Source organism: Hyperoodon ampullatus (genome assembly GCF_949752795.1).
Source record: "Hyperoodon ampullatus genome assembly, chromosome: 4".
Taxonomy (NCBI): Eukaryota; Metazoa; Chordata; class Mammalia; order Artiodactyla; family Ziphiidae; genus Hyperoodon; species Hyperoodon ampullatus.
Window position 1 is genome coordinate 23,523,395 of NC_136917.1, and position 26,763 is coordinate 23,550,157.

A 26,763-nucleotide genomic window follows, 5' to 3' on the forward strand; every position below is an offset into this window, starting at 1 on the left:
GGGCGTCTGTGTTTGTTGCACCGTGTCAGTTACATTGTAACAAAAGTGGTGCAGCCGCTGCTCCGGCCAGCACCCTAGGCCCGCCCGCAGCCAGCTGTCGCCGACATGGAACCCGTGGCTAGCAACATCCAGGTCTTGCTGCAGGCGGCGGAGTTCCTGGAGCGCCGCGAGAGAGGTGAGGAAGAACCCTTGGTCGGACTCCAGGCGGCGACCTCGCTGACACTGGCCTGGGCTGGACTTAGCTCCCAACTTGAAGGATGCATGGCCTTAGGGCAGTAGTCCTGGGGCACCCCCGCCCTCAATTTAGGGGTCCGCCGGCAGTGGGGCTGGAGGGGTTGAGGAAACGGCCCTGTAGCCAAAAGCCCCTCCCTGACCGTGCCGTGCCAGGGGACCCCGCTGGAACTAGCCCCGGCCTGACGCGGGCGGGGGCTGTCTCTCGCAGAGGCAGAGCATGGCTATGCGTCCCTGTGCCCACACCGAAGTCCGGGCCCAGTCCACAGGAGGAGGAAGCGGTCTCCCCCAGCTCCTGGCGCGCTGGACAGTGGGCGGTGAGGAGGGCCTGGGGCAGCGGGGAATGGGGGATATGGACGCCGTCCTTCATCGGGCCCCTCCACTGCCAACTTCCTCCTTATTGCTCGCATCTTCTGGGCCAGGTACCCTGCTCTGAAGGCATTCAGACACCTCCTGCCGTTTCCCCATCCCCCAAACACACACTCTTCGTTCAAGGACTATTTCTCGAGCACCCCTGATGTGTTTGGAACGGTGAATAGTTCTGGGTCCTGCTTCCACTCACAGTCCTAATACTGCACATATCAAACCACTCGCTTCCCCCCACAGGCTTTCTCCTTTTCTCTCCTCTTCTCAACCCTTTGCACACTGTTCCCCCCAATTTGAATGCCTCTCCCCCCACTACCCATTTTGGGTAACTTGTGTTGCTGGGCTCAGCTCACATGTCACCTGTTCAGGAAGCCCTTCCTGATTGCTGCTAGGGGGCCTCCTTTGGACCCCACAGTCACCTGGGCAGGCCTCCTTGCTGTCTCTGCCTCTGCCTGGGACTCCGGTGCCTGAGGCCAGCACAGGGTCCCCACAGTGGGCTCGTTTGGGATACACATCTGTAGTGAATGTTGAGGCCCCGGGAGCCCCGGGACTGAGGTGTGGGCGGTAGCTGACGCCCCCTCACCCCATCCTCCCTGGCATTGGCAGGTCTGTGCACAACGAGCTGGAGAAGCGCAGGTGAGTCCCAACCCTGCCCTGATAGCACCAGGCCCCAGGAACTGCCTCCCTCTGGCCTTCCCTCCCCTGCTGTCCCTCATCTGGCCAGCAAGCCTGGGCTGGCACTGCCCTCTAGACCCCTTCCCCCACAGGAGGGCCCAGCTGAAGCGGTGCCTGGAGCAGCTGAAGCAGCAGATGCCCCTGGGGGCTGACTGTGCCCGATACACCACCCTGAGCCTTCTGCGCAGGGCCAGGATGCACATCCAGGTAAGAAGCTACTCTGGCGCCCCAGGGCCAGCTTGCCAGGATGCTTGGAGAGGGGTAGTAGGGAGGGGCTGGGTGGACCTGGGGAGAGAGGTCTGAGGTGACAGCCCAACTGCCTGACATTGGACAGTTCTCTGGGCTTTTAGTTTCCAAATTTGTTAAGTAGGAAGAAAAGCAGAAAATAACTCAGGATTGTTCTGAGGCTTTAAGCAAGTTCTTCCAATAAAAGTTCACTTGTTATTACAGCAATTATTACTTGGATCCCAACTGTGAGACCCTGAGCGAGTTATGTAGTCTCTCTGTACTTCATTTCCTCCTCTGTATGGGGGGCATTCTGTGAGGGGTCATGGGTAAGGGTCTCTCGGACTGGAGAGGGCTGCTTCTTGCTCTTCCTCTCCCCCATCCTTGAAGGCCTCCTGTTCTCGGCGGGTGGCGGGGGGGTGGGGGCGGGGGGTTGTCGCGATGCTGCTTTGGGAGGCAGCTCCAGAGGCCAGGAGGGGCAAAGTACCAAGAGGACGCCAGTGAGTCACCCTCCCAGGGCTCTTGCTGCTGCCCAGGCTGAGCTCAGCGCCCCCTGATGGATGGGAGTAGGGTGTGCTGACTCAAGCACAAGGGAGCTCCACAGAGTGGGGATTAGAAGGGACTTGGAAACAATAGAGGCCTCTTCCTGCTCTCCTGGCCCTTTTGACAGAGGAAGAAATGGAGGCAGAGCCGGCTGATGAGAGGCAGATTCAGAACCGAGGCCTAGGTCTCCCGACTTGCATTCTTTCCTTCAAGTGAGCACCTGCTCTGCCAGGCCCTGTTGTGGGCACAGGGGGCAGTGGCAGAGACAGAGGGAGGTGCCATGCAGCAAATAAATCGTGGTGTGGAAACTGTCAGCACTGTCCCAAAGGTGCCTGCGTTCTCCTCATTGTGGCTGAATAACACCCTGGCCAGATAGCCGGCTCCAGTTTCTCACATGGAGTTACTGACTTGGTTCTTGGAGGGATGATGTGTGACCTTGGGTGCTGGCTGGCCTGTGGGCAGGACCTGGGGATTGCTCCTTCCTTGAAGGCCCGTCACCCCTCTCCTGGACTCCCTGCTTCCTGTTTTGCCTCCACCTGGCTGTCCTCCCCACCTTGCCCTAGAATGTTCTTTGCACCACATAGATCTGTCCAGGTCTGCCTCCTGCTGAAAACCTTCCATGGCTCCTGACAGGACAGTTTCAGTTTCTTTCTTCCTGTGAAACTCAAGGCGCTTCACAACACAGGCCTTGCCACTGGTCTCATCTTTCCCCACTCCTCCCCAAAAAAGCTGAACTCTCCACGCTTTTCCCATTTTCCCTCTGCCTGGATGCTTCTTCCTCCCCCGTCTTTGCCTGGGCAGCTCTTATTCATTCATCTACTCCCAGTCCAAATGCCCCCTCACCCAAGTCTCCCCTTCTTGCTGACTGAATGCAGGCTTCCGTCCATTGAGGACCCTGATGGGAGAACCCTTGGTCCTCCAGTCCCTGGAACTGAGGGCTGGCGGAGCTTGCGTGGGGGCAGCAGAAGGGGACTAATGCTGAAGACTTAGGACTCCTGGGAGGGTCTTGAGGAGTTACAAACTGGTAGCCTTTGTTTGGTCTGTAGTTTTCTAAAAATTTAAATTAGTTGGCAGCACTTAAAAGGACATTTGACATGAAAAAATGTGATCTCCCTGCTTCTTTAAAAAACTGGGAGATCTGGCAACACTGGGCCTGTTTCCATGTGGCAGTAATTGGCCTGGGCCACTGCCTTGAGCCTTAGTATGCACTCGCTGGTGTGCCCGAGTCCCCCGCAGTCCCTGTTGCCTGACACCAGACACTCCACTCCTTCACATCACTCGACTGGGCCCCGAGGGCCTTTGAGATTGTGGTGCCCTCCCTCCCCCACCCATCTGGACAGAACTCCTGGGCCATTTACATGGGACAGGAGGGCAGGAGGGCCTAGCTTCCTGTAGGATGTGGGAGCAACCCTCTGGGGCCCAGATCTAGTGAGCCCGTCTGGAGCAAGCAGTCACCACGTGGCCACGGTCCGCCGTTGCGTGGCGCTGGGGTGAGGCCCGAGACCCCGGGTAGCTGACCCCAGCCCCTTGCTCCCTCGGATCTGCAGAAGCTGGAGGAGCAGGAGCAGCGGGCCCGGCGGCTCAAGGAGAAGCTGCGCAGCAGGCAGCAGAGCCTGCGGCAGCAGCTGGAGCAGCTCCGGGGGCTGGCCGGGGCAGGCGAGCGCGAGCGGCTGCGAGCAGACAGCCTGGACTCCTCAGGCCTCTCCTCTGAGCGCTCCGACTCAGACCAAGGTAAGTGCCCTCAAGCGGAGGGGTCGAGTGGGCTGAGTGGCCCAGGTCCCCTGACTGGCCTGCTCCCTGTGCAGAGGAGCTGGAGGTGGACGTGGAGAGCCTGGTGTTCGGGGGCGAGGCTGAGCTGCTGCGGGGCTTCAGCACGGGCCAGGAGCACAGCTACTCACACGGCGGCAGCACCTGGCTATGACCCTCACCTCCTGGAGCCACCTCTGCCCTCAGCCCACCCTCTGCTCTGCCAGGCTGGAGCCCTCACCAAGCCTCCAGGGCTGCTCAGAGTACTGTCGGAATGGACTAAAAGGACCGTGTGGGAACAGGTGCTCCCCGTACCTTGCTGCTGGCAGTCCCACCTAGGATGGGGTGCCGAGCCCCCCTGAGCCCTGCAGGGCAGGCAGCTTGGGCCCAGGCCACCCTTCCAGGCATTTTTTGTAGCACTTCGCTCTGCTGTCCACAGGGGCAGGAAGCCTCTTGGGTCCTCATGTTCCTTCCTAAACAAGGGCCCCTGGCCTTTGCCCTCCACATACTATATTTTCATTAAAAGCCTCTTTCTTAACTTCCTGTTCATGGTCTTGCCTGGTGAAAATGGGGGAACTCCCAGCCACAGACAAACTGGAAAAGAGGAAATGAGATCCGTAGCCACCACAAACACTGCTGTCCACACCAGGCAGTGCCCCTTTACTCCTCACAGCTCGGAGGCCTCAGTCCCTGCCTGTCACAGTGGGACTGAGGCTGAGTGACATAACCTGCCTGAGGTCCAAAGCCAGGAAACAGTTGAGTCAAGATTTGAACCAAAGCTTTCTGACTCCAGAGCTGGGGCCGACTGAATTCAACAAGTATTTATTGAGTGCCTGTTATGTGCAAGATTTTGTTTCAGGTACTTGGGACACATCAGAAAATAAAACAAAGGTCCCTGCCCTCATGGAGCTTACAGTCTAGCGTTTATGACCACTTCACATGGACGTGACCCTGGGCAAGTCACTGTACCTCTATCTTCAGCCACCTGATGCAGGAATAAGCAGGCCCAGCTCAGACATGGGTAACGGCCTGGTGTGCTGGAGAGGCCAAACAACACACCCACCCCCAGCCCACCACCCAGACAGTAGACAGGGCTGGAAGCTGACTTTTAATAATAAAGTACAAGGAGGAAAGACCACAGGGACTGGAGCAAGTGGTCTGTGCTGTGGCCCCAGGGCCTGGGCTGGCTACACAAACTGCTGCTGCTGCTGCTGCTGCTTCTTGGTGGCTGCCTTGCTGGCAAGGTCCTTGGCCTTCTCTGTAGCTGCAAGTGCCGTTTCCTTGGCCTTCTCCTTGGCTTCCTTGGCTGTTTCAACAAGGGTTTTGGGAGGGGCCTCACCTGGAGCAAAGGGTGGGAACTGGTTTCAAAGAATGCCAAGACCCACCTAAATCACCTCCCAGGACATTCATCTCCTGTGCGCCAGGCCCTGAAGGAAATACCCAGGGTACAGATGAGTTGCTCAGAGTAGGGTGGTGACAGCTCCAGGCTCCAGCCCAGGCAGGGCAATTAGGACTTGACTCAGCCTCTGCCTATGTGCAGAGCCCTCACCTTGCAGCTTGGCCAAGATGTATTCAAAACCCTTCATAGTCTTGGTCACGTTGCTTTTGAACCGGGCGAGACCAAATTCCTGGCAAAAGATGAGAACGGGAAGGATTCTGAGCTGCCCACTGAACCCCAGCCCGGACTCTCTGTTATATGCCCTGGGCCCCAGAGCCCCAGCACCACAACAACGCTGCTCACCTGGACAGCTCTGGAGACGCCGAACAAGCTAGAGGAGACCCAGGCTTCCCGGCAGATTTCAGTCCAGCCGCTGTTATCAGAGTTCACACGGTAAACACATCGTTCCTCTACCACCTGTGCAGGCAGTCAAGCCAACCACAATCGTGTGGGAGTCCTTCACTTTGCCAGCTTGCACATAAATTTGATTCCCTGCCTCTTTTCACGAGGGAAAGCAATAAAATGAAAACCGATTCCTTTCCCTTACTGTATTCCCAAGCTGCACTTTGGGAAGAGAGTAAGAAGATGAAAAAAAGTCATTTTGCTCTCTAAAAACCTCTCTTCTGACCCTTCAAACAAAAAGGTACATGGACTCTTGAGATCAGCGGAGGGCCTTCCAGCTCCATCCTGGATGTTTTGTACCTTTACATCTAGATATGTGTGGTGTTTTCAACCTGCCTTCCACCAACTTTGGCCCTTGAGCTCCTGGCAATCCCCCCAAAAAAAAAAAAATCCGGCCATCACCACAGCTCATTATCAGAGAGGAGAAAGTGGACCTGTACTTCCAAGAGAAACACTTAAGACACCTGTCACAGCTGGACTGAAAGACATTTCTTAGAGCTGGATCTTTTCTTTGTAATTTACAAAACACAGCTGTAGTGCCCTTAGGGCAGTCAGCTGTGAGGCCTTCGGATAACTCTGGGGCAGAGCATTAAGCTGCCTACTCACTCTGTGACTTCCCCTCTCTGAACTTCACTTTCCTCTTTGCACAATAGAGAGTAATACCCACCTCCCTGTGTTATTGTGAAGATTAACCAAGAAAGAAAATAACAGTTCTCTGGAAGCTGGGTACAGCTCCCTGGGTACTCACAGGTGAGAAGATACTGTAGGATGTTCCTTAAACCAAACCATGGGTTTTCAAGCCTTTTTTATTTTTTTTAAAGCAAAGGTATGTGGAACCCTTTTCCCCTGAAATCTCAGGCAGAAATCCATTACATAAGACAGATAAAAGACTCTAGTCAAACTGGGGCAAGGGACCCAGATCCTCCCCGTCTAAGGTACATCCAAGGTACCCTTTATGGCTTGACAGATTCCTGTTTGAAAACCACTGCCTCCCTCCATCCCTCAGCAACATGCCTGTGGCCCAACCTACACACAGGCCAGGCACAGTGTGAGTGCCCTGCATTTAGTACTTACAACGACTCTGTAAAACAGGTAACCCCTCCACCACTGTATGAATGAGTCAAAACACAGATCCAGAGAAGATGACCAGCTGAAGAGATCATCTGAGTTTGTACTCTAGAGCCAACACTCCTCAGATCTGCTTGGATCATAGAAGCTCCCTCATGGCTCCCTAGCCACATGTACCTGGAGCTCTCTAGTTCTGGGGGAACCAAGAGGGAGGGGTCTCACCATCAGCCGGGCATGGTTGATGTTCCAGGTGAAGGTGGTCATGGTCTGGTTCTGTGGGTCCACAATAGAATCCTCCAGGATGTACACTGAGTGAGCAACATTGGCAGGAAATAGTCGCTCAGCCCAGCGGGGCATCCTGTTCGTCTTGGTCAGGAGTCGCCGGGACAGGAGCTTCTGGTCAGGGGTCACCTCCCGGTGCACTATGTCTTCCGTCAAGACATGTTTGCTGCAGGTGTCAGGGTGAAGGTGACCCTCAGGAGCCTGGCCCTAAGTGACTGCCTGTTGGGGTTCCCATCTGGAGCCTCCAGGCCCAGAATGGCCATGCCTTTCCCCAAACTTGCAGAGTGATCTGTGTTGTGGCTCAGACCTGAACTAGAGTCCCTTGAGCCTAACCCAGGGCAAATTCCAACTCCCGCCTCCTCGCTGACCTGGATTCCTAGGCCTTCCAGCAGGGCTGGACCTCATGATTTATTGCACCACTGGACAGCGTCACGGCGGAGAAGTAGACAAGCGCCCGGATTTCCAACCCCAAGATCCCTCCCCAGCTCCGGTGCCGCCACCTCTTCCTGTCTCACCACCCTGAGATGAGACAACCTTTTACTAGGGCCTCAAGTAAACTACTACCCAGACCCAGCCTCCTTCCAGTACTAGCCTGGCCGCTTCCCCGATAGGTCCTCTCGTCCTAAACGTGGCCACGGCTCCGGCGACCCCCCCACTCGAAGTCGAGTCTTTCCCGGCCCCCACACTCCGATCTCCAAACAGCGAGGTGGGAGGGTTGCTCTTTCCAGGGCCACGTACCTATAGGGATTCGGGTACCGCTGCCAGAAGGCAGCGAACACTTGGTCCCAGGAACTCCGGAGCACGCTCTGGCCCAGGAAATACTTCACCATTGTCCAGGTCGGGCGGGCTCAGCGCCCACACAGCATCAGGGGTGTGGAGCCCGGGGGGCACGCGGAGGCGGGGCTGGAGCTCGACGCTCGGCCGCCAGGCTAGCAGCTCAGTCACTCAGGCGCCGCACCCAAAGAGCCGCCACGGCCGCCATGAGGATTTGTCTAGCCGCGCGCCACTTCCGGCGCAGCCGCGCACTGCCCACCTCTTCCGGCGCCTGCCCACGTGACCGGGCGGCCCCGCCTCCCCGGCCTCTACCTCCTCCCCCCCGCGCGGGAGTCGCGGTGCTCCGGGCCGGAGCCAGAGCCAGGTTAGCGGGACCCCTCCCAGGCTCTGTGGGGAAACCGTGTCGGAGCGGCCCCTAAGCCGGGCGGGCAAGCGAGTAGCGGAGCGAGCGGGCGAGCCGGACGCCGGCGTTGAGTGCGCTTCCCCGCACGCTCCCAGGCCGCCCCGGGTCCTGGACTCTCAGAAGGAGGATCAGCACCCGGGGACGAAGAGCGGGGGCGGACGGAGGCGTTGCTGTAGCTCAATATCGTCGCGGCGTCTGGAGCCTTAGGTTGGCGCCTGCGGTCGGGGACTGAGGCTCGGGCGCTGCCTGCCGGAGTGGAGATCCGGTTTGCCTCCCGCCCCCGCTCAGGACCCTGACGCGGGTGAGGCAGCCCCGGGAGCATGAGCGGGCAGCGTGTGGACGTCAAGGTGGTGATGCTGGGCAAGGAGTACGTGGGCAAGACGAGCCTGGTGGAGCGATACGTGCACGATCGCTTCCTGGTGGGGCCCTATCAGAACGTGAGTGCGCCCGACACGGCCCAGCACGGGTGGGAGGGGGTAACCCGCATCCGAGGCCCTGATTGCTTCCCCTTGGTTGCAGACCATTGGGGCCGCCTTCGTGGCCAAGGTGATGTCCGTCGGAGACCGGACGGTGACTTTGGGTATTTGGGTAAGTTCTCTGGGCAAGTCCTGGGAAAACCCATTCCTGAGGAGGCATAGGTCCTGCCTATTACTGGCTGACTTGTGGCCTCATAGAGGCCATTTCTGTTCTCTAGACCACAATTTAAAAACGGGGTCTGGAGAACGTGGTATTAGTTTGCAGTTTTGGGGAGTAGCTCAGCAACTCAGGCCAGGGCTGAGCCTCCCCCTGCCCTTCAGGACACAGCAGGCTCTGAGCGCTATGAGGCCATGAGCCGAATCTACTATCGGGGCGCCAAGGCTGCCATCGTCTGCTATGGTAAGGATGGTTTTGGCCTGTTTCTCAAACAAGAAGGGGAGGGTGCCAGGCTGGCCTTACAGAACAGCTTCTGACCCTTGGTTGTGTTTCCTGCGTGTCCCACACCAAGACCTGACGGACAGCAGCAGCTTTGAACGGGCAAAGTTCTGGGTGAAGGAACTGCGCAACCTAGAGGAGGTAGGTGGCCTGACCTCACCAAAAGACGAGACAGGGGCTGGGGATCTGGTGGTCCGAGGGGGGGTGACCCTCACCTTGTCTTCTGCTCCAGGGCTGTAAGATCTACTTGTGTGGCACCAAGAGTGACCTGCTGGAGGAGGACAGGCGGCGCCGACGTGTGGACTTCCACGACGTCCAGGACTATGCAGACAGTAGCTGCTCCTTACCTCCCTGGGGCTGGGGGAGGGAAGTGGCTACTTGGGTGGGTCACGGAAAATAGGGACTGCCTTGGCTACCATGGCAAGATCCCCCATGGGAAGACTTTCTCTGGCCTCCCTGAATCTGTGGGGTTCAGAAGATTCCCTATACTGCTAGCCTTCCCCTTTGTGTCTGTGTCCACCTAATTTTCAGGTATGAGGCTTTAGACACTTCTCTTTACAGGTATCAAAGCTCAGCTCTTTGAAACATCCAGCAAGACAGGCCAGAGTGTGGGTGAGTGCTGTCCTGGGCCTCACGGCAGAACACGCAAGGGCAACAAGGGAGACAGAGAAAAGCCTAGAGGGCTGGTTAGTGGGTGATCCCAGAGCCACTGGCATTTGATCCTCACCTATCACCCTTTTTCCTGCCAGATGAGCTCTTCCAGAAAGTAGCAGAGGATTACGTCAGTGTGGCCGCCTTCCAGGTGATGACAGGTGTGTCCTTCCCTAGCTCCTGTGGAGACTTCCTCTAGGCCCACAGCATCTGGCCCCCTTCATGAGTTACCTGATCCCCCAGTAGAATGATGCTGAGCTGCCACCTCTCTCTCTGACAGAGGACAAGGGCGTGGACCTGGGCCAGAAGGCAAATCCCTACTTCTACAGCTGTTGTCATCACTGAGTCACCACTCACCTGGCCTGGGGGAATTAAAGGAATTCCCCCAGAGAGGCTGGACCTAGCTTTTGTCTGGGCTTGGGTGATCACACGTCTGAGCTACCCCAGGTCCCCATGGCAGCAGAGGTGGCACCTGCCTGTGCTGGCCCATGGAACGGAGGCAGCATTTGGGCTGACTGATGGGCACAAGGAGGGTAAGGGCTGATTTGGACGCCAGGCTTCTGCCCTGGACAGCACTCGTGTCTACAAATTATTTAAGTGGCTTCTGATTTGTAAATAAAATCAATGCACTGTGAATCACACTCAACCCCTTTCCCTGCTGTGTGGATTGGGTGTCAAGATACCTAGCACTTTCTGGGGCCACCTGGCTGCCCTTGCTTCCTGTATCAAGGCTCCTTTTAGCTCTTACTTTCCTTTGGAAACCAACTGGCTTCACCCCAGGGTTGCAGCTGAGATAATGGAGAAGCAGAAGGGCCCTTTCCTATTCTTTAGTGGGGGCAAAGATAGGGCGAGAAGCTGGGGTTGGGGCAGTGCAAAGCTCACACTTCCTTCTTGGTGCTAAGAAGAGCAAGGAAGGCACTGAAGTAGTATCCAGAGATCAAAGGATCAAGCACTTCTACCTCAGACTCACTGGCTCGACTGCACCTCTGTCATGTCTAAGTCCATGAGTCATGCCTGTGGCTCAGATCCTAAGCTTCCTAGCAACACCCTATAATGTGGCTTAACAGTAGAAAAATCATAGGTTCTGCAAGACTTAGAAAGGTTTTATGGATCCAGATTGGGATCCAACTCAGCTACTCAGAAAAGGGACTTAAACTTGGCCTGTGTTTCTCATCTGTAAAGTGAAGTGACCACTACCCAGTTCAGGACTTGAAGATCATAAGTGAAAAGTAACTGTAGGACTAAATGCTTGTCTTCCCACACTCTTCCCTGAGGCAGAAAGTTCAGGATTAAGTCAGAAGGGAAGCAGATTCCCAGGGTTTCCTCAAAGTGTATTTTTGGGCCTTGGACGTCCAGATATTTCTGAAGAATCAGATGTTACTGTAGACAGGACCAACCCTTCAACCAAAAGGAAGCCTATGGCAGCCTTTTCTGTTATGGGATGCTCAGCCCCTTTGCCTCACTCGGCCTAGGCCGAGTCCTCTGCAGTGCCCAGCACCTGCTCTAAAAAACTAAAAACTTGGCCAAGATGTCTAGACTCACACTCAGAAAGTGCTTTGGTTCCACTTCCTTTTTAAAAACCTCAAAATACCCTTCCTTCGTGGGTGATGGAGGCTTCCTGTGTAGGGACTGAAACTGATGCCAGCCACTCCCAAAAGCAGCAGAAAGACATTCCGACAGCTGTGGCTACTGGGAGGAAACCCACACCACTCCCATAAGGTGCTTGGAGGAAGGGCTCAGTTCCGTGTCCCTGGGAACTACCTCAGGGGCTGGCTTCTGCTCTCACCCCAAACCCATCCTCCCTCCTTGTTAGGCTACATCTCCCCACGGACAACAAAACAAAACACAGGGCAAGGGCCATAAGAGTAAAGTTAAACTTTACTTTACAGTAATTTTTTTCTATATACAAAGAATTACAGTACATGTTTATGGGGACTCCTAGCACAGGGCTCCCCTCTTTTTCACTAAGAGTTCCACTTATCACTGACAATCTATTGGGGTGGAGGAGGGCAAAAAAAGTGATGGACCTCAGCTGACACCCCCTCTGCCCCTTTCTTAAAAATATAAAGATAGATCTCTATTGTCAGCTTGTTTTTTTGCCAAGACTTAGCTGCTCTTCCAGGAGCTCCTGTGTGCTGCACCCGCCCGTCTCCAACACTCACCTACATGCACACACAGGCAGCACCCACCTCAGACCTAGAGACCACCCGTTCTCTGCCCCTACCCTGGAAGTCTAAAGCACCAGAACCACTCATTTCTGCTCCTAACTCCCTAGGCTCACCTCCTGTCCAAAAAGCTTTGCTCGATTTCCAGGGGGTTACACCTGAAGCCCTCAATAGCCTGATGTTTTGAGAGTCATGGGGAAGTAGCTCTAGAAAAGGGACCATATGAGTTTAACATGTGCTATTTTTGCTTATGTTGATAGGAAACATTTCTCCCCAGGCTGTGGATTTCTAATTAAAATAAACTCTTTCCACTTCCTTAAGAAATATTACCCTTAATCTTCATAAGCAGTAGAGGTGCTCCCGTGAGAGTGGAAGAGGTAGAGAGGGGCAGAAGGTAGCCGAGGGAGACCCCACACTTGGAGCTCTCTACCAGCCTGTTCAGGCAGTGTGCACAGAGGCTACAGACACGGTGACACCAGCCCTGAGAAACTCAGTGGCCACCCTCATCTGGAAACAGCATCTCTTCCACCTCTGGACTGCACTGGACTATTTCAGGGTCAGGTGCAAGATTCACCAAGGCTCTACCTTCCCCTCCTCTAATAAAGCCTCAAGGAAACTACATAAGATCTCTTTTTCCCAAACAGGAATCTGGGTTTCTCAAGTCACCAGTCCCTCAACCCTTGGCAGTGCTTATTTATACCAGGAAATTAGCACCATCATTGCATTTTTTGTGTGTGTACAAAGCAATTACCTATTCTTTTTTTCAATTTATACTACAGCAACCTCGGGCCCTGCTGCACTAACTCTAGGAAGCTCAGCTGAGAGCTAACCGTCCACAGCCAAGGAAAGTCTCGTGCAGCAGCTACCCAGCTCTAAATGATCTGGAATGTCTAACACATGGAACAGCCCAAACATTATTCAGCAGGAAAAGGGGCTTGTGGCAGCTCCTTTCCTGCCATGATCTCAGAGAAGTGAGGACACTGGGCTACTCTGACCTCCTGACAGACCCCAAGAGGATGACAGTGTCCCCCAAAGAAGCCTTAGGAGAAAACCCGCTTTATAGGAGCTGACGGGGAAAAGAAAAAAAAAAAAATCCATCCACATTTAGTGCTCTCCTGATTCTTCTCCACAGGGGAAGCTGCCAGGACCAGACTTCCTTCCTGCCACTCTGTTCTCACGAGGGAACCTGGGAGTCCAGCTCCTGTGAGTAGACGCTGCCAAGCCTGGAAAAGGATCGCTGATGCACTTCATGCCCTGACTGTAGTGTGGGGTGGAGGATGTAAAGAATAGAATAATTATTTTCATCAATGCTAAAGATGTAGATTTGGTAGTTGTTCAGAAGAGGATCAACAGAGTGATTTAAATCACTTCAAACTCAGTAACTTCAGGGGGAAGCAGACATTTAAAAACTTGGATGCTTCTGTAGCAATGACAACTATTTTGCTATTAGAATGGGTTTGCTCCAGTAGAGAAGCAATGAGGCTTTGAATTCAAATTTCAACAGTTTCCATAATTTTTTCTGACTTAACAGGGCTAGGACAGGTATTAGTTCTCTAACTACCTATGGAAGCTATGGCTTCCCCCTCAGAGAGGCTTCCTGGGGAACTGGCTTAGAGGCAGACACTCTATTGAGATCCTGATTTACAAGCACTTGGCCAAATGCCAAAATACCATCCTACACAAAGATCAGGAGGTTCTAAGAGTAAAGATTTCCTTTTAACTGCCAGGTCACACCCCCTGGAGAAAAGGTCTCAGTATAGGTTCCAGGAGAATCCCCGAAGGATGGCAAGGTCACCCCCCACAAAGGGTCATGCAAGAGTCGCACTTCCCAAAAGTCCTTCCAACTCTGCTTCTAATTGTATAGTGACTGCTTTCGTGATGTTAACAATCTAGTATCAAATGCTATCAGTGGGCCTGAGAGTTGAACATCTAATTTCCAATCAACCTAAGAGAGTCTTACAATGGCCCTCATGAAAGCCGGGCTGGCTGTCCATCCATTTAAATAAACAGCTTCAGAAGTTGTTTCCTACGCAGGTCTGGAAGGAAGCTTTCCAGTGAATGGGAGAATGGAAAAAACTGAAACAAAACCACAAAGTGGCCCACCTTTCCCTCACTCCTTCCTGTCCTGTGAGACATATCTAGAGTGGCTGTCAAGTCAATTACCTACCAAAGCCTACATCAGAGAAGCTCCTTCAGGATCAAACTTCTCCACTTAAAAATTTTACATAGCCTGCACCACCCCCCCAACAAAATTCACAGTTTATTTCATGAAACAAAGAGCTACGGTAATTTAACACACAACACAGTGGAAAGAGATTCTGACAGCGCAGTGCGGATATCTTTTTCTGATCACAACTACAGATGACAGGAGAAAAAAAGGGCACAGGACTGGCACCAAGCAAATCCTACTCATACAACCTAAGAGATTAAGGAAAGGGACCTACTAGCTGCAGTTATATACTTATTATTCTCACACATGATAAATACTTAATATAATGAACTTTAATGTTCTGGGTGGATTTCTTTAAAAATATCTTTTCCATGGTTTAAAATTTTTTTAAAAGAAAATAAGATGCTTTGTTTTCTCTTCCTCTAAAACAAAGAGCTTTTCCTCTCTGATGACGTGGGAAGAGAGACAGGATGAAAGGGGAGAACTAGGCAGGTGGAATTTACAGAGGAGAGTCCGAGGTCTAAGTGAGATGCAAGAATAGGCCCCTAAACTCAGGGCAGCCCTGCCCAGCCTCATGCCTCTGCCTGAGTTCAATGTCTCAACCCCAGAGACAGACTTTGGGAAATAAAAGCAAATTCTTTTTTAAATCTTTATATAAAGCGCAAATGCTTCTATAACAACAGTTGTTCCCTCCTTAGAAGTATGGGAGTAACCTCAATAGAAACTCAGGAGGAGGAAATTGGGACAAAATACAGAATCCTGTTGAGGGTGTAAAAGCCATAACTGAGACAGAAATGGCCAGGAGACCTTGGGGCCAGGAGATGGCCTGTTGGCTAAAGCTGCTGGCTAAGTTGGCAAAGCAGAGAGGTAAACATGTTTGGTCTAGGGACAAAGAGGGGGTGGGTGAATGGGAAGGAACTGGCCAAACAGCACTTCCTGTTGGCAGTCAGTGAGCTGGGTGAATGGTAGGGCAGGGTAGCACCAACAGATTTCCCAGCCCTTGGGCCCCAGCTCAGGGCAGCAGTAACAGATAATCAGCAGTTATGAGGAGTCATCTCTTGGACTGGACATTGCTCTAAACGCCACATCTTGCCAGTCATGGGGAAGAGTTCTGGCTTGCCTTTGAGCTAAGTCAGCAGGCAGGTGCTCTCAATACAGAGCACAGCATTTCTCAGGAAGAGGGTGGTAGAATCCACTAGTGAAGAAGACTCCCTCCATTCAGGTAGGAGGGCAAAAGATCAGGAGAGAAGTAATTTCTTGCCAGGATCTGGCACTCTCCCTGAGCTGGTGGTGGATCTAGCCCAGAGCTTGCCAGAGATTCCCTAGGTCTACTGCCCGAGACTCTGAAATCTGAAAGCACCTGAGTGTTTGGGGGACAGGCATGGGGTGGGTTGATGTAAAAGGAGGAAAATCTATAGAAAAGAAAGGTAAGCTTGCCAATTGCCTTCTTACACTGAGGGAAAGCTGTGTCCTCACAGAGCCCAGCCCCCCAACCAACTGCTCCACCAAGGACAGATCTTTAGACTCTCCAGAGCCCAGACAGAAGCAGCAGAGGCTGCCCAGCCAACAGGCCCTACCTGCCTATAGAGGAGACCTCTGCATGACTGTACACACATGCACATACACACAGGCACACCTGACCAGGAGACACTCAAAACAACCACTTCTGGGGCCACAAAGGACATGACAAAATGAGCCCAGAGCCCCAGGGCCCCTCAAACTTCCTGTTATTTCCTGGTCAAAGGTTCTTTAAAAATAACCTGGGAACCCAGGCAAGCATGTTAGGCTCACAGGGATCAGGTCTTATTTATCTCTGTATCTCCTGCCAGTGACTAGCACCAGGCCTAGCACACATGAATGTTCAAGAAATCACCACCGATGTGAATGGGAATCACTTCCTCCCAAGGGTTCATCAGGTACCCTCAGTGGGGCTTGGTAGGGCTAGAGAAATAGCTTTGAGAGCCCCTCTACCTTCAACCTGACCAGCGGAATTGAATCCCATGCTTGACTCCAGAGTGGACTTTTTATTTCAAGTTCACCATGAGTAAAGGTTGGGGGAAAGAGACCCGAGTCTGTCTGTCTCCTTGGCTGGGGCCCACTTGGATTTCCATATATGGTTCACACAACCACAAGCCCCCACTGGCTAATGTCGCAAGAGTTCTGAATGTTGGGATATAAGGAGAGAATAACAGTGGAAAAGTGTTGGGGTCTGTCTGTTTTTTAAGAGGGAAAAAGAAGATTTTTCCCTTCCCCAAGAACCCTGGGGGCAGCTGGTCTGGTCATGTGGCATTTACTGGTATTATTTCTGTTCTGACTCTGCACACTTGTGACTGGAAGGAGCCTGGTTAAGAGCTGGAAGGGTATTTTGCTCTGATTTAGGGTCTTGCCCTCTTCCAAGAGACCAGCAAGTCTGTGCCAATGTCTGTGTGCTCCCAGAGGACCAGCAAGACTGTGCCAGTGTCTGTCCAGCCACTATGGGCCAGAGCCCTGGCCCTGGTGAGGCCTTGCCCAAGGCCCAGGGACTCTGTTCTGTGGTTGCCAACTTCTTCTCTTCAGTGGAGAGGGAGGATGGGGCCTTCCCAAGAGGCCTGAAGGACTGCCCACTCTTGGCAGCAAGTCCAGGTAGTTGCTGGCCTCCGGCCATCTGCTTCACCTGCTTCACCAGGCCTGGTGCTTGGCTGGGAGGCCCAGGGGTCTGCTCAGCCCCTGCAGGTGCTCTTCCTAAGGCCTGAGTTGCTGGCTCATACAAAAAAGCCTTGGCAGGGGGCTGAGAAAGAAGTCTGGCCTGGGTGAGTGATTTAACAGCTTGCCAGGAGTGCTCTGAAGGGGCCGCTGCTTTGCCCAGTGGCTGAAGGACAGGATCTGACACAATGCTTCTCTCAATGGCTCGTGACATCTGTCCCAGACCTTTGCTGGCAGGCCACGAGCTCGACTCCAACACTGGCATCTTCTCATCAACCTGTGGTGTGATCTCATGGGGAGAAGCTGCCCGTTCCTTCTGGCGAGGAGTTAGGTCTATGAGATCCATCACCAAAGCAGCTCTATTTTTTGACTGAGTATTCTGGTCCACAGGCCTCAGTGCTTTTTCTTTAGCTACCAGGGTCTGGACCACAGCTGACAGTACTTTGTCAGGAGGTGGGAGTCTCTGGGACAAGGAGGCATGGGATTTGTCGGGGGGCCTGTCTGAAGTCTGGGGTTTGGGACCGCTGGTGACTAGCAGTTTGTCTGGCTGCGGAAGTCTCAGGCCAGTAGGGACAGGGGTTTTCTCCAGTGACTGGGGCCTTGGGCTGGCAGCACCTATGGATTTATCCAGCCTTGGGTCAGCTGTCCCCAGAGGTCTTTCCAGTGGTTGTGACCTGACTGAGGGTGAGGAGCTTGGGCCGGTCACTGGAGAGGGTTTGTCAGATAGTTGGGGTCTTGGTCCTGCCATTGCAGGTGGCCTGTCCAATGGCTTCTGGCTGGATACCAAGGATTGGGGTTTGGTCCCTGACCCAGCAAGGTCCCTGACCCTATCTACAGGCTGGGGCCTGGAGTCAGTTCTATCAGGAGGCCTTTCAGGCAGCGGTGGCCTCTGACAAGTCCCTGCCAGAGCTTTTCTGGACAGCGACAACGTCTGGTTGGTGTCAGCAGATGGCTTGTCCGACATCTTGGGCCCCTGAGCAGCTACTCCTGATGATTGCTCTGCCAGGTGAGTGCCTGGGCCTGGAGGCAGCGGTACTGTAGGAGGTACATACTCACGGATCTCCCCAGGTTCCAGAGGGTTGGGCCCACAGGGATCATGCTCAGTACAAGACAGACGCCCATCCAGTTTGGAGATGAAGAGCATCCCTTCCCGATGCTGCTTACAAAAGGAGCTGGGACACATCTCACAGAAGGAGGCTGCTTCCTTTCCGCAGATGTCACACTGATGCCAAGGACACTCCCATTTCCCTGAAAACACAGGTGTGAAACAAAGGCTTAGGAAAATAAGACATGCATATGAGATGGGTCATGGCTCTGGAACTAAGTCAAAGGAGTGATTTCAAACTGCTGCCTTCTGCAGAGAGCTCATGCCACTTACCCACCTCCCCTCCCCCAGGATCTCAGCTTTACTTTCTGCAAAATGCATAAAAATAACAGCCAAGTATCAAGTAGCAACTGAGTATCAATTAAAAACCAAGCAGGAGTAAAAAACAACAAAAAAAACCCCAAGCAGGAGTAAACCCTGATTTCTACAACTATTTCCAACAAGGAGAAAAGCAACAACAACAATAAAACAAAACCCAAAGCTCCCCTTAGATGGAATGTGAAGATATTACTTTCATATTTTTACAAACTCCATTTGTCCTGTACAGCCTTTAAATATTCAACTCTATGGGGAAAATCTCAGCCAATTAAACTGCTTATTTGGTTATTACTAGGAACAGGGAGCAGATACACAAAGGTGAAAAATGGAAGCAGATTTACCTTTGCTCAATGTTAAGTCTGGAAACTAGCACAAACTTTACCTGTGTTGTCCACACAGAATCAGCAGGAAAGACCCAAAGCCAACCCAAGCTGCTCTCTTTTACCCTCATTTCATGATACCCGAATCTCTGCCATGGACCGTGTTCCGTCCCAGCTCCTTCCAAGTAAACTATGCTAGAGCTCACTCCTGGCTCATGGGCAAGATCAGTTCTACCACAACCTGTGCCAGCTACGGCTCTGAGTAACTGCTTCTGAAACAATTCCCCATTTCCATTTCCTGGCACTGAGGTCAGTGTTATGGCCTTGCCCCTACACTACCTTAGTTTCTATTATTTCATTACCCTGGCAACCACATATTGAAGGAAACCTAATTTGGGGACAAACTCCTCTCACTCCCACCCCTCTTTATGGGTTGCTAGGAGGATAAAATAACATAAAAATGCTTGACAGAGCGAATGAGTTTCTGTTCCCTTCTCTATAACCTAGGATTCTAAGCCTTTGTTGTCATTTATTTTGACACCTCTCAACACTATGCATGGGAAGACCAAAGGGCTCTCAGAATTCTGGCAGAGAACAAGGAGAACTCTAAATGGATTTTCGCACCAACCTGCTGGTCGCTTGGTTAGATTGAGACAGTCTGCATGGTAAACTTTGGGGCAGCCTGGCTTCTTACAGGAGACGAGCTGGCCAGCATCCCCACAGCTGAAACACTCATCCTCTCGCTCCTTTGTGATTTCACCCTGGGTCCTGCGCTTCCCCTGTTGCTTCTTCTTGAATTTCTTTGACTTTTCCTCTGTGGCAATGGGTTGATTCTAGAGGTCAAATATTGTCGACACATTAGTTGTATGATCTTGACCAGGTTAACTATCCTCTCTGAGCTTCAGACTCTCCTCTGGGAAGACACAGTCCTCATAGACTACTGTGAAGTTAAGAGAAAATGCAGGAAAAGCACTGGGCATATCACAGGTACCCAATAAATGGTAGCACGAATTTTATCTGGTATCAACTACTCCTACCACTTGAGCGAAGTAAGAGAGAAATGTGCTGCTTTTTGTTGACACACAAGACTGGTATTAAAGATCATCCTTTAACAATAAGTTTTATTTTTATTCTTATGTTTGTCTAATTTCAAAACTAAGGAAGACTTCTCTGGGTGTGTGTGTCACACACATTCCTAAACTCATTCAGCAAACCTTCAATGAGCACTTAGTAGGAGCCGTGTGCTAGGAAGACACAGAAAACTAATTTGTGGCCCGTGCCCTTGACAAGCTATGCATCTTCACCTAAGTCAGTTTAGGTTCATGTCCACCACTCCCCAAGACAGACCCTGGTGCAGCCCGCAGGTCTACTCTATGCTCCCTGCAGACCACGCTTGGTCACCAAAATGCATGGTTTTCATCGCATTATTTATCTCAGCCTAGGAACATCCAGGACCAATCCAATTTATTGCCAGCCCACAGTGATCTCCTCCCATTTCTAAACTTCTGCTCCCGAATTTCCCTTTCACTGATTCATGTGTGAAATGCTACACAGACCCTAAAGATACAGAAACTGACATCCCTAGTGCACCTAACACCATTAAACTCTGTTACTATTTTAATTTATAGGGACTAAGTCAACTGCACATCTTAAGGAACAAGACCATTTAACCAACTAACTAAACAAAATACAAAATCCAATATAAATTTTCTTATTTAATAGATAAAAGAATAATCACTGGGTGTTCTTCATTTATTATAGCTCAAAATGATTACCCTCTTTAGCTAGTGGTTTCCATGATAATTTGCATTTTTCAGTTCTTAATGTTGACTTCACAATCAAACAAGCATAATGGGAAATACCCAATTGGAGTCATGGTGTAGTCTACTTTGCATCAAAATTAAATTTCAATTTTCAGCATGCTGTTACTTACGATAGAGAAATCTGGAAGCATCCAGATGTTCATCTATTATGGTTCATCCATTATATAAAAATTTAAACAGTCGCTAAAACTGATGGTTATGAAAATTATGTAACAGCAAGGAAAAAATGTTGTATAATATTTAAGAATTATAAACAATTCTTAACAGTTATAGAATTATAATTCAGTTAAAGTACACATAAAAAAAACAGAAAGTAAGATACAACAAAGTTTATACTGTTACACGGTACATGGTTAAGATTAAGGGTCCTTAAAAAAAAAAAGTCCTATGTTTATCTACAGTCTTTTTTTTTTTTTTTTTTTTTTTTTTGTGGTACGCGGGCCTCTCACTGTTGTGGCCTCTCGCATTGAGGAGCACAGGCTATGGACGCGCAGGCTCAGCAGCCATGGCTCATGGGCCCAGCTGCTCCGCAGCATGTGGGATCCTCCCGGACCGGGGCACGAACCCGTGTCCCCTGCATCGGCAGGCGGACTCTCAACCACTGCGCCACCAGGGAAGCCCCTATCTACAGTCTTATACTACATTTAGAATCTTAAATTCAATATCAGATTCTCTGATATCTTTAAAAAGGCAAAAAGAGACACAGAGAGACTGAGACTCTTTCTTAGGAAATGTGAGTAAGATCAACTAAGACCAATAAAAGACATGGGAAGTAACCTACTTTACAGATTCCTATTTTACAGCTTTTTTAGCTAGAAAGGTATCACTAATTAGAAGTCAGATTGTTCAAAACACTTCAACAATATCCAAAGACCCTCTCCAGTGTACCAAACTGATCATCAGAATGCTTAGTTAAATTGCCAGTGTCCCTACTGACAACTATTCAATGTCATTATTTCAAAAAGACATCTTCTTAAAATAAAGACTCAGTCCTGCCACAGGTTAGGGAGGGAGGACCACACCATTATCCCTGATGCAAACGTTTAAAAGGTACCTTTGGCCTTACACCCAAAAAGCCACTGCAGTTCGGAGCTCCACATTTGCAAACAGTCTTTCCATTCCCAAGACATTCTAGGTTGTAGTTGAAGGTAAGTTCAGTGCCTGCATAAAAGACCATGAAAATATTAATATCTAGGGCTTTAATTACATTATTTCTCTATTAATCACAAAAGGCAGACTTCCAAGAGAACAGATCAATTTTTAAAAGATTAAAAGGATTTATTAACTCTAATCGCACTATATTATTAAAATACTATAAAATCCTAATCCTATAACATTATTAATGAGCTAATATAACTTAATAACAGAAAAACTTATATGACTTAATAAGTAATTTTTTTAAAGATTTTTTTGATGTGGACCATTTTTAAAGTCTTTATTGAATTTGTACAATATTGCTTCTGTTTTTACCTTTTGGTTTCCTGGCTGCGAGGCATGTGGGATCTTAGCTCCCCGACCAGGGATCGAACCTGCACCCCCTGCACTGGAAGGCGAAGTCTTAACCACTGGACCTCCAGGGAAGTCCCAACAAGTAATATTTAAAATAACTTTTACTATAGATGTGTTAATCCCAAATTGTTTTTTATTTTTTTCTAACCATTCAGATTCAAAATATATTAATTCATTACCAAAAACAGACAAACAGCAATTTATTGTGCACTGATGTGCCAGGCACTGGGAAAGCAAGTACGAAGGAAACCTGTCATCTGTGCCAAGGTGAGTACATCTTACCAGGCAGCACTCAAGGGAGAGAGACATGTCAATACAGAATAATACCAGAGAACTCTAGACCACAAGACCTAAGCCCTGGCTATACATCCCAGTTACACCACAATCTAGCTGGCTGATTTGAGCCGAAGAGTCCATTTGTTAAATGCAGATAACAATCTCACGAGCTTACTGAGAATGACATAATGTACATAGCAGAAATTTGTAAACTTTAATAGGAGATGTACAAATGTAAGGTATAAAAAGTCCCCTTTCTGTCACAAGTGCATTTCATCAAAACTGAGAGCAAATAAATCACACAAACATTCAAATTCAAAGCGTGTTAGGGAAAGCCTAACAAATAGAAGAACTTTATACAGACATACAAAGAGGTTATCTCTGGGTGGGGGTAACGGCTTACCGTTAATGTACAAAGTGATAATTGTTCAGTCAAAATTGTCAAAACTTAGGAAGATTTCCCTTTGCAGAATGACAAATCTTCTATCAGTGAGACTAATATATACAGTTTTTCATCTGATATTGGAAACATAATTATTTTTTAATTTGGTTGAGCAAATTATAAAGCAGCTGGCTTACATTTAGGAGTTCATATGGTACAAATGCTAGAACCACTTGTGGCCTGCTAAGAGGCTCACATTGTGAGGAGCCTGTAGGAACCAAGACTGACCAAGGTAACAGCAGGGTCACATATCCCCTCCCCACTGTGAACTTACTGGACTGAATGATGGGTATTTCTATTCACACTAATCTTATTTAAAAATTTATGAGCATATAGCTGAATTTTCATATATTTAATTTGCTTACAATGCAACTCAACCACAAGATAGCAAGATACTTGGCATAACTTGCTGCTCACTCAGCATCCACTATGTAAACAGAACCACACGAGGGGATAAATCAGAAGGTTATCAGTGTGCATACAGGAAAGCCATTCTACAAAACAGTCCAAAATACAATAATCTGCAATCTGGGGGGATGGCAAATGGCACTGGAGAAGAGATAAACAAGGAGTGAGTATGACACATTGAAGACAGAAAGTAACAGGTATGTGAAGAGCCCATGAGGTTGGATGTGTAAGGAGGAGAGCAAGCTGAAAGTTCTGATTCCATTTGCAAGGCTGAAGCTCCTATGGGCACTCTGCATGGCAGTGAGCACATTCTGTCTTAATTCCCCCATCCCACCCTTGCAGACTGGGAGGACAAGAATAAGGTCTGTCAATTCCCACACCATTCTACCTGAGCTGAATGAATATGGGAGAAGAGAAATTTGTGGCTAGACATGGTAGAAGAGGCCATCCCCACGGACACAGACTAAAGTTCAAAGTAGAAGTGTGGTACTAAAAGCAGTCAGGACAGAGATAAGAACTGAAGTCACACGGCTAACATTTGAGTAATTAATACAGAGGAACACTGCCCCTCCCTCCCCCAGTGTGGTTAGAGATAAAAATGGAGAAAAGAACGAGAGATATATCAGATCCAAGAATCCAAGTAACATAGATAATGCTACCAAATACTTTACTTTTGTAAGGATTAAATGAGACAATATGCTTGGAACAGTGTCTGGCATTGGATAAATGGTAGCTCTTACAGCACTCACTTGATAACTCCTGTTACAAAGCAGAAATCTACCCAATTTACTCTGAAGCCATCCATTCCAAAAATTTGATACAAGTTACTGATTTTAAAAATCACTATCATTTAGTCCAATAGAGCACAGTGCACAGTGATGCTCAAGCATTGTTACTTTCATCATTAAACACTTTATGTGAAGCAATGCAAAACAGTGGCTCAATTTTTAAAATATGAAAACTGTCAGAGCCTTTAAAATTCTAAAGAGCCTAAAAGACTCCTGGGCAGCAGTATATTTAAGTTATAGAGAAATAGATATATTGGGGTGGGGGATGTTGGGTGTTATCCACAGACTGAAAAAAAGAAAAGGCAACAGACAAAAAGCTGACAAAATTGCTCTTTAATTACTTTATCTTGATTAGTGTTTCCTGAGGTAAATGACACTGACTGGGCAAAGCAGAATGCTCATATGGGATTTCTGCTTTGAAAGTCACTGGACTATGCTACTGTCAATTACAAACTACCCAGGCCAGTCTGATCTCATTTTGAGTTAGGAGAGTGATCTGAAAATGCTTGCTAGTATTCCTGCAAAACTTATTTTGAAAAATTATATACGTCCTTATACATTCAAACTTATACAAGTCTAAATATTTTTTAAAATCATGCAATTTAGAGGGTGTCATATGTATATGTATATACGATATGCTTATAATTTTTTCATCAAAACCTTGACACTAAATTTTAAGCTCCTTTAATTGATGGAAAATATCCATCATATAACTTTACTTTCAAACCTCTTAGCCCTATCAGGTTTACTTTCAATTCAAATAAACATCTTAATATTGTGCTGATTACAACTACCTCACTTCTACACTCTGAATTCTCAGAGACATAATGGGCATCTAGGCAGGTCACAACATAGCTGTGCATTCTCTAAATGTCCAGTTCTTTGAGACCCAAGAGGTGAGGGTTTTTGTTTTTCTTAGCCTTGGGCTCATAAACCATAAAATTCAGATGGGTAAGAGGTAGATATTTGGTTTATAAAGTGGATGAAGGGCAACTGTAAAAGGAGACCTGGACTGCTGACATTTTCTAAGGCAGACCAAAATTTTTTTTAAATAAATTAATTTTATTTATTTATTTCTGGCTGCGTGGGGTCTTCATTGCTGCACACGGGCTTCCTCTAGTTGCGGTGAGCGGGGGCTACTCTTCATTGCAGTGCACGGGCTTCTCATTGCGGTGGCTTCTCTTGTTGCAGAGCACAGGCTCTAGGCGCGTGGGCTTCAGTAGTTGTGGCACGCGGGTTCAGTAGTTGTGACACACGGGCTTAGCTGCTCCACGGCATGTGGGATCTTCCCGGACCAGGGATCGAACCCGTGTTCCCTGCATTGGCAGGCGGATTCTTAACCACTGTGCCACCAGGGAAGTCCTAAGGCAGACCAATTTTTAAGGAGTTCATATAAAAGCTATGCAAAAGGTCTAGAAATTTATTCCTTTAAAACCATCCAGGAAATTCCCTGGTGGTCCAGTGGTTAGGACTCGGTACTTTCACTGTGGTGGCCCCTGGTTCAATCCCTGGTCAGGGAACTAAGATCCCACAAGCCGTGTGGCACGGCCAGAAAACAACAAGAACAAAAAAACCAAACATCCATGCCCAAACCTTGAAGACATCATGCTAAGTAAAAATGAGCTAGCCACAACAAAACAAATATTGTATGACTGCGTTTACATGAGATTCCCAGAGTAGCTAAAAAAATCACAGAGACAGAAGATAAAATGGTGGTTGCCTGGGGCTCGGGGAGGGGGGAAATGAGGGAGTTATTGGTTAACGGGTATCTTCAGTTGGAGAAGATAAAAAGTTCTGGAGATAGATGGTGGTGACAGTTGCACAACAATGTGAATGGACTTAATGCCACTGAACCATACACTTAAAAATGGCTAAAATGGTAAATTTTATGTAATATGTATTTTTACCATACCACCACCAACAAAACAAATACCTGGTACATGCTAAGTACCACCTGGAAAGTCTTTTATGTATCCTTGGGAGTTTGCGACCTCATTTTGGATTATAGAACATATGGGATTTTCAGATAATAAAAACTGAAATCCCATTCCTAGCTCCAGAATCCTTAAATGATTCTTACCTGCTTTAATGTCACTCAAGGCAAAAAGGCCAACACGGGTATCTCCATTCACAGACCACTTCTGTGTTTCACAGTTGGGCTGGCAGCAATGATTCATGAATCGAGCATAGTTTCCTTTGGGACCAGCATCAATAATACGATCCTAGAATTCCAAGAGATGCTGTTCAGCAGACCTCTACTATTATTGATTAAAATTAGACTAATAATAAATAAGCTGGAGTTTCTATTTGGAAAGTTTGATTCTTCCAGAGGGGTGGTCTCAGAGTGTAGTCCCTTGACCAGCACTAGTATCACCACCTCAGAATCCGTTAGAAATGCAAATTCTTGAGGTGCACTCCAGATATACTAAAGCAGAAACTCTGAGGCCCAGCAATCTGTGTTAAGCCCACTAGGTGATTATGATATATGCTGAAGTTTGAGGACCACCATCCTAGAAATAGTAGCTTGTTCCATTCTCTTAATTAGGTAGTCCTGAACCCTGGCTACACATCAGAAATCACCTAAGATTTTAATAATGACATCAAGACCCCATCCTGAATGAAGATCAGAGTATCCTGAGGTGAGAATCTCACAATCCATAAAAGTACAACTCGGTAAATACAAAGTTTCACACCAAGAAAGGTCTATTATAAAAGTTAAAGGGGGGTGGGGGAGAGGAACCTAGCAGAACGTAATACTCAGGTACAAAGAGGAATCTCAGTATACAAAGAAACGAAACACGTTAGGATGCTGGAATTAGAAATAAGTCCCATAAACAACAAGGTCCTACTGTATAGCACAGGGAACTATATTCAATATCTGGTGATAAATCATAATGCAAAAGAATATATATATGTATAACTGAATCACTTTGCTGTACAGCAGAGATTAATACAACATTGTAAACGAAATATAATTCTATAAAATATTAAAAAATAAAAAATAAATTTAAAATAAATAAATAAAACATGTTGGAAACACA

General features: G+C 49.0%; 4 protein-coding genes across 9 annotated transcripts in view; 2 read left to right on the top strand and 2 right to left on the bottom strand.

The window, feature by feature from the left end:
* Positions 1 to 105: 105 nt before the first annotated feature.
* MXD3 (MAX dimerization protein 3) lies at positions 106 to 4,306 on the top strand (the record flags this gene model as incomplete). 2 transcript variants are annotated; one of them, XM_079701850.1, is made up of 6 exons in its annotated part: positions 106 to 175; positions 443 to 548; positions 1,204 to 1,233; positions 1,365 to 1,479; positions 3,588 to 3,771; positions 3,846 to 4,306. In XM_079701850.1, the coding sequence occupies 6 exons, from the start codon at positions 106 to 108 to the stop codon at positions 3,959 to 3,961; spliced, it is 621 nt and encodes a 206-aa protein (XP_079557976.1). In that variant the 3' UTR covers positions 3,962 to 4,306. The 2 variants fall into 2 exon arrangements, with proteins under 2 accessions (XP_079557976.1, XP_079557977.1); XM_079701851.1 differs by lacking the exon at positions 1,204 to 1,233 and having other exon boundaries at positions 443 to 541; positions 1,322 to 1,479.
* A 575-nt stretch (positions 4,307 to 4,881) lies between these two features.
* PRELID1 (PRELI domain containing 1) lies at positions 4,882 to 7,937 on the bottom strand. Of its 2 annotated transcripts, XM_079702794.1 has the most exons (5): positions 7,715 to 7,937; positions 6,917 to 7,142; positions 5,528 to 5,641; positions 5,336 to 5,414; positions 4,882 to 5,125 (listed from the first exon to the last, which is right to left on the bottom strand). In XM_079702794.1, exons 1-5 carry the CDS (start codon positions 7,804 to 7,806, stop codon positions 4,974 to 4,976), a joined length of 663 nt encoding a protein of 220 aa, XP_079558920.1. In that variant the 5' UTR covers positions 7,807 to 7,937; the 3' UTR covers positions 4,882 to 4,973. The 2 variants fall into 2 exon arrangements, with proteins under 2 accessions (XP_079558920.1, XP_079558921.1); XM_079702795.1 differs by lacking the exon at positions 5,528 to 5,641.
* A 189-nt stretch (positions 7,938 to 8,126) lies between these two features.
* Positions 8,127 to 10,356, top strand: RAB24 (RAB24, member RAS oncogene family). Of its 2 annotated transcripts, none has more exons than XM_079703495.1 (8): positions 8,127 to 8,590; positions 8,673 to 8,741; positions 8,888 to 9,029; positions 9,139 to 9,206; positions 9,298 to 9,397; positions 9,627 to 9,677; positions 9,815 to 9,877; positions 9,997 to 10,356. In XM_079703495.1, exons 1-8 carry the CDS (start codon positions 8,474 to 8,476, stop codon positions 10,059 to 10,061), a joined length of 675 nt encoding a protein of 224 aa, XP_079559621.1. In that variant the 5' UTR covers positions 8,127 to 8,473; the 3' UTR covers positions 10,062 to 10,356. The 2 variants fall into 2 exon arrangements, with proteins under 2 accessions (XP_079559621.1, XP_079559622.1); XM_079703496.1 differs by having other exon boundaries at positions 8,951 to 9,029.
* Positions 10,357 to 16,060: 5,704 nt separating this feature from the next.
* The window catches only part of NSD1 (nuclear receptor binding SET domain protein 1), a gene marked incomplete at its 5' end in the record, with an annotated part of 125,826 nt that continues 115,123 nt past the window's right edge, over positions 16,061 to 26,763 (bottom strand). For 2 of the 3 annotated variants that reach the window (XM_079702501.1, XM_079702499.1), the window contains 4 exons: positions 16,061 to 17,981; positions 19,105 to 19,309; positions 21,354 to 21,460; positions 25,803 to 25,944. In XM_079702501.1, coding sequence (XP_079558627.1) covers positions 16,351 to 17,981; positions 19,105 to 19,309; positions 21,354 to 21,460; positions 25,803 to 25,944 — 2,085 coding nt within the window. In that variant the 3' untranslated portion in view covers positions 16,061 to 16,350. The remainder of the gene's footprint in view (positions 17,982 to 19,104; positions 19,310 to 21,353; positions 21,461 to 25,802; positions 25,945 to 26,763) is intronic. The other variant, XM_079702500.1, reaches the window with a different exon arrangement.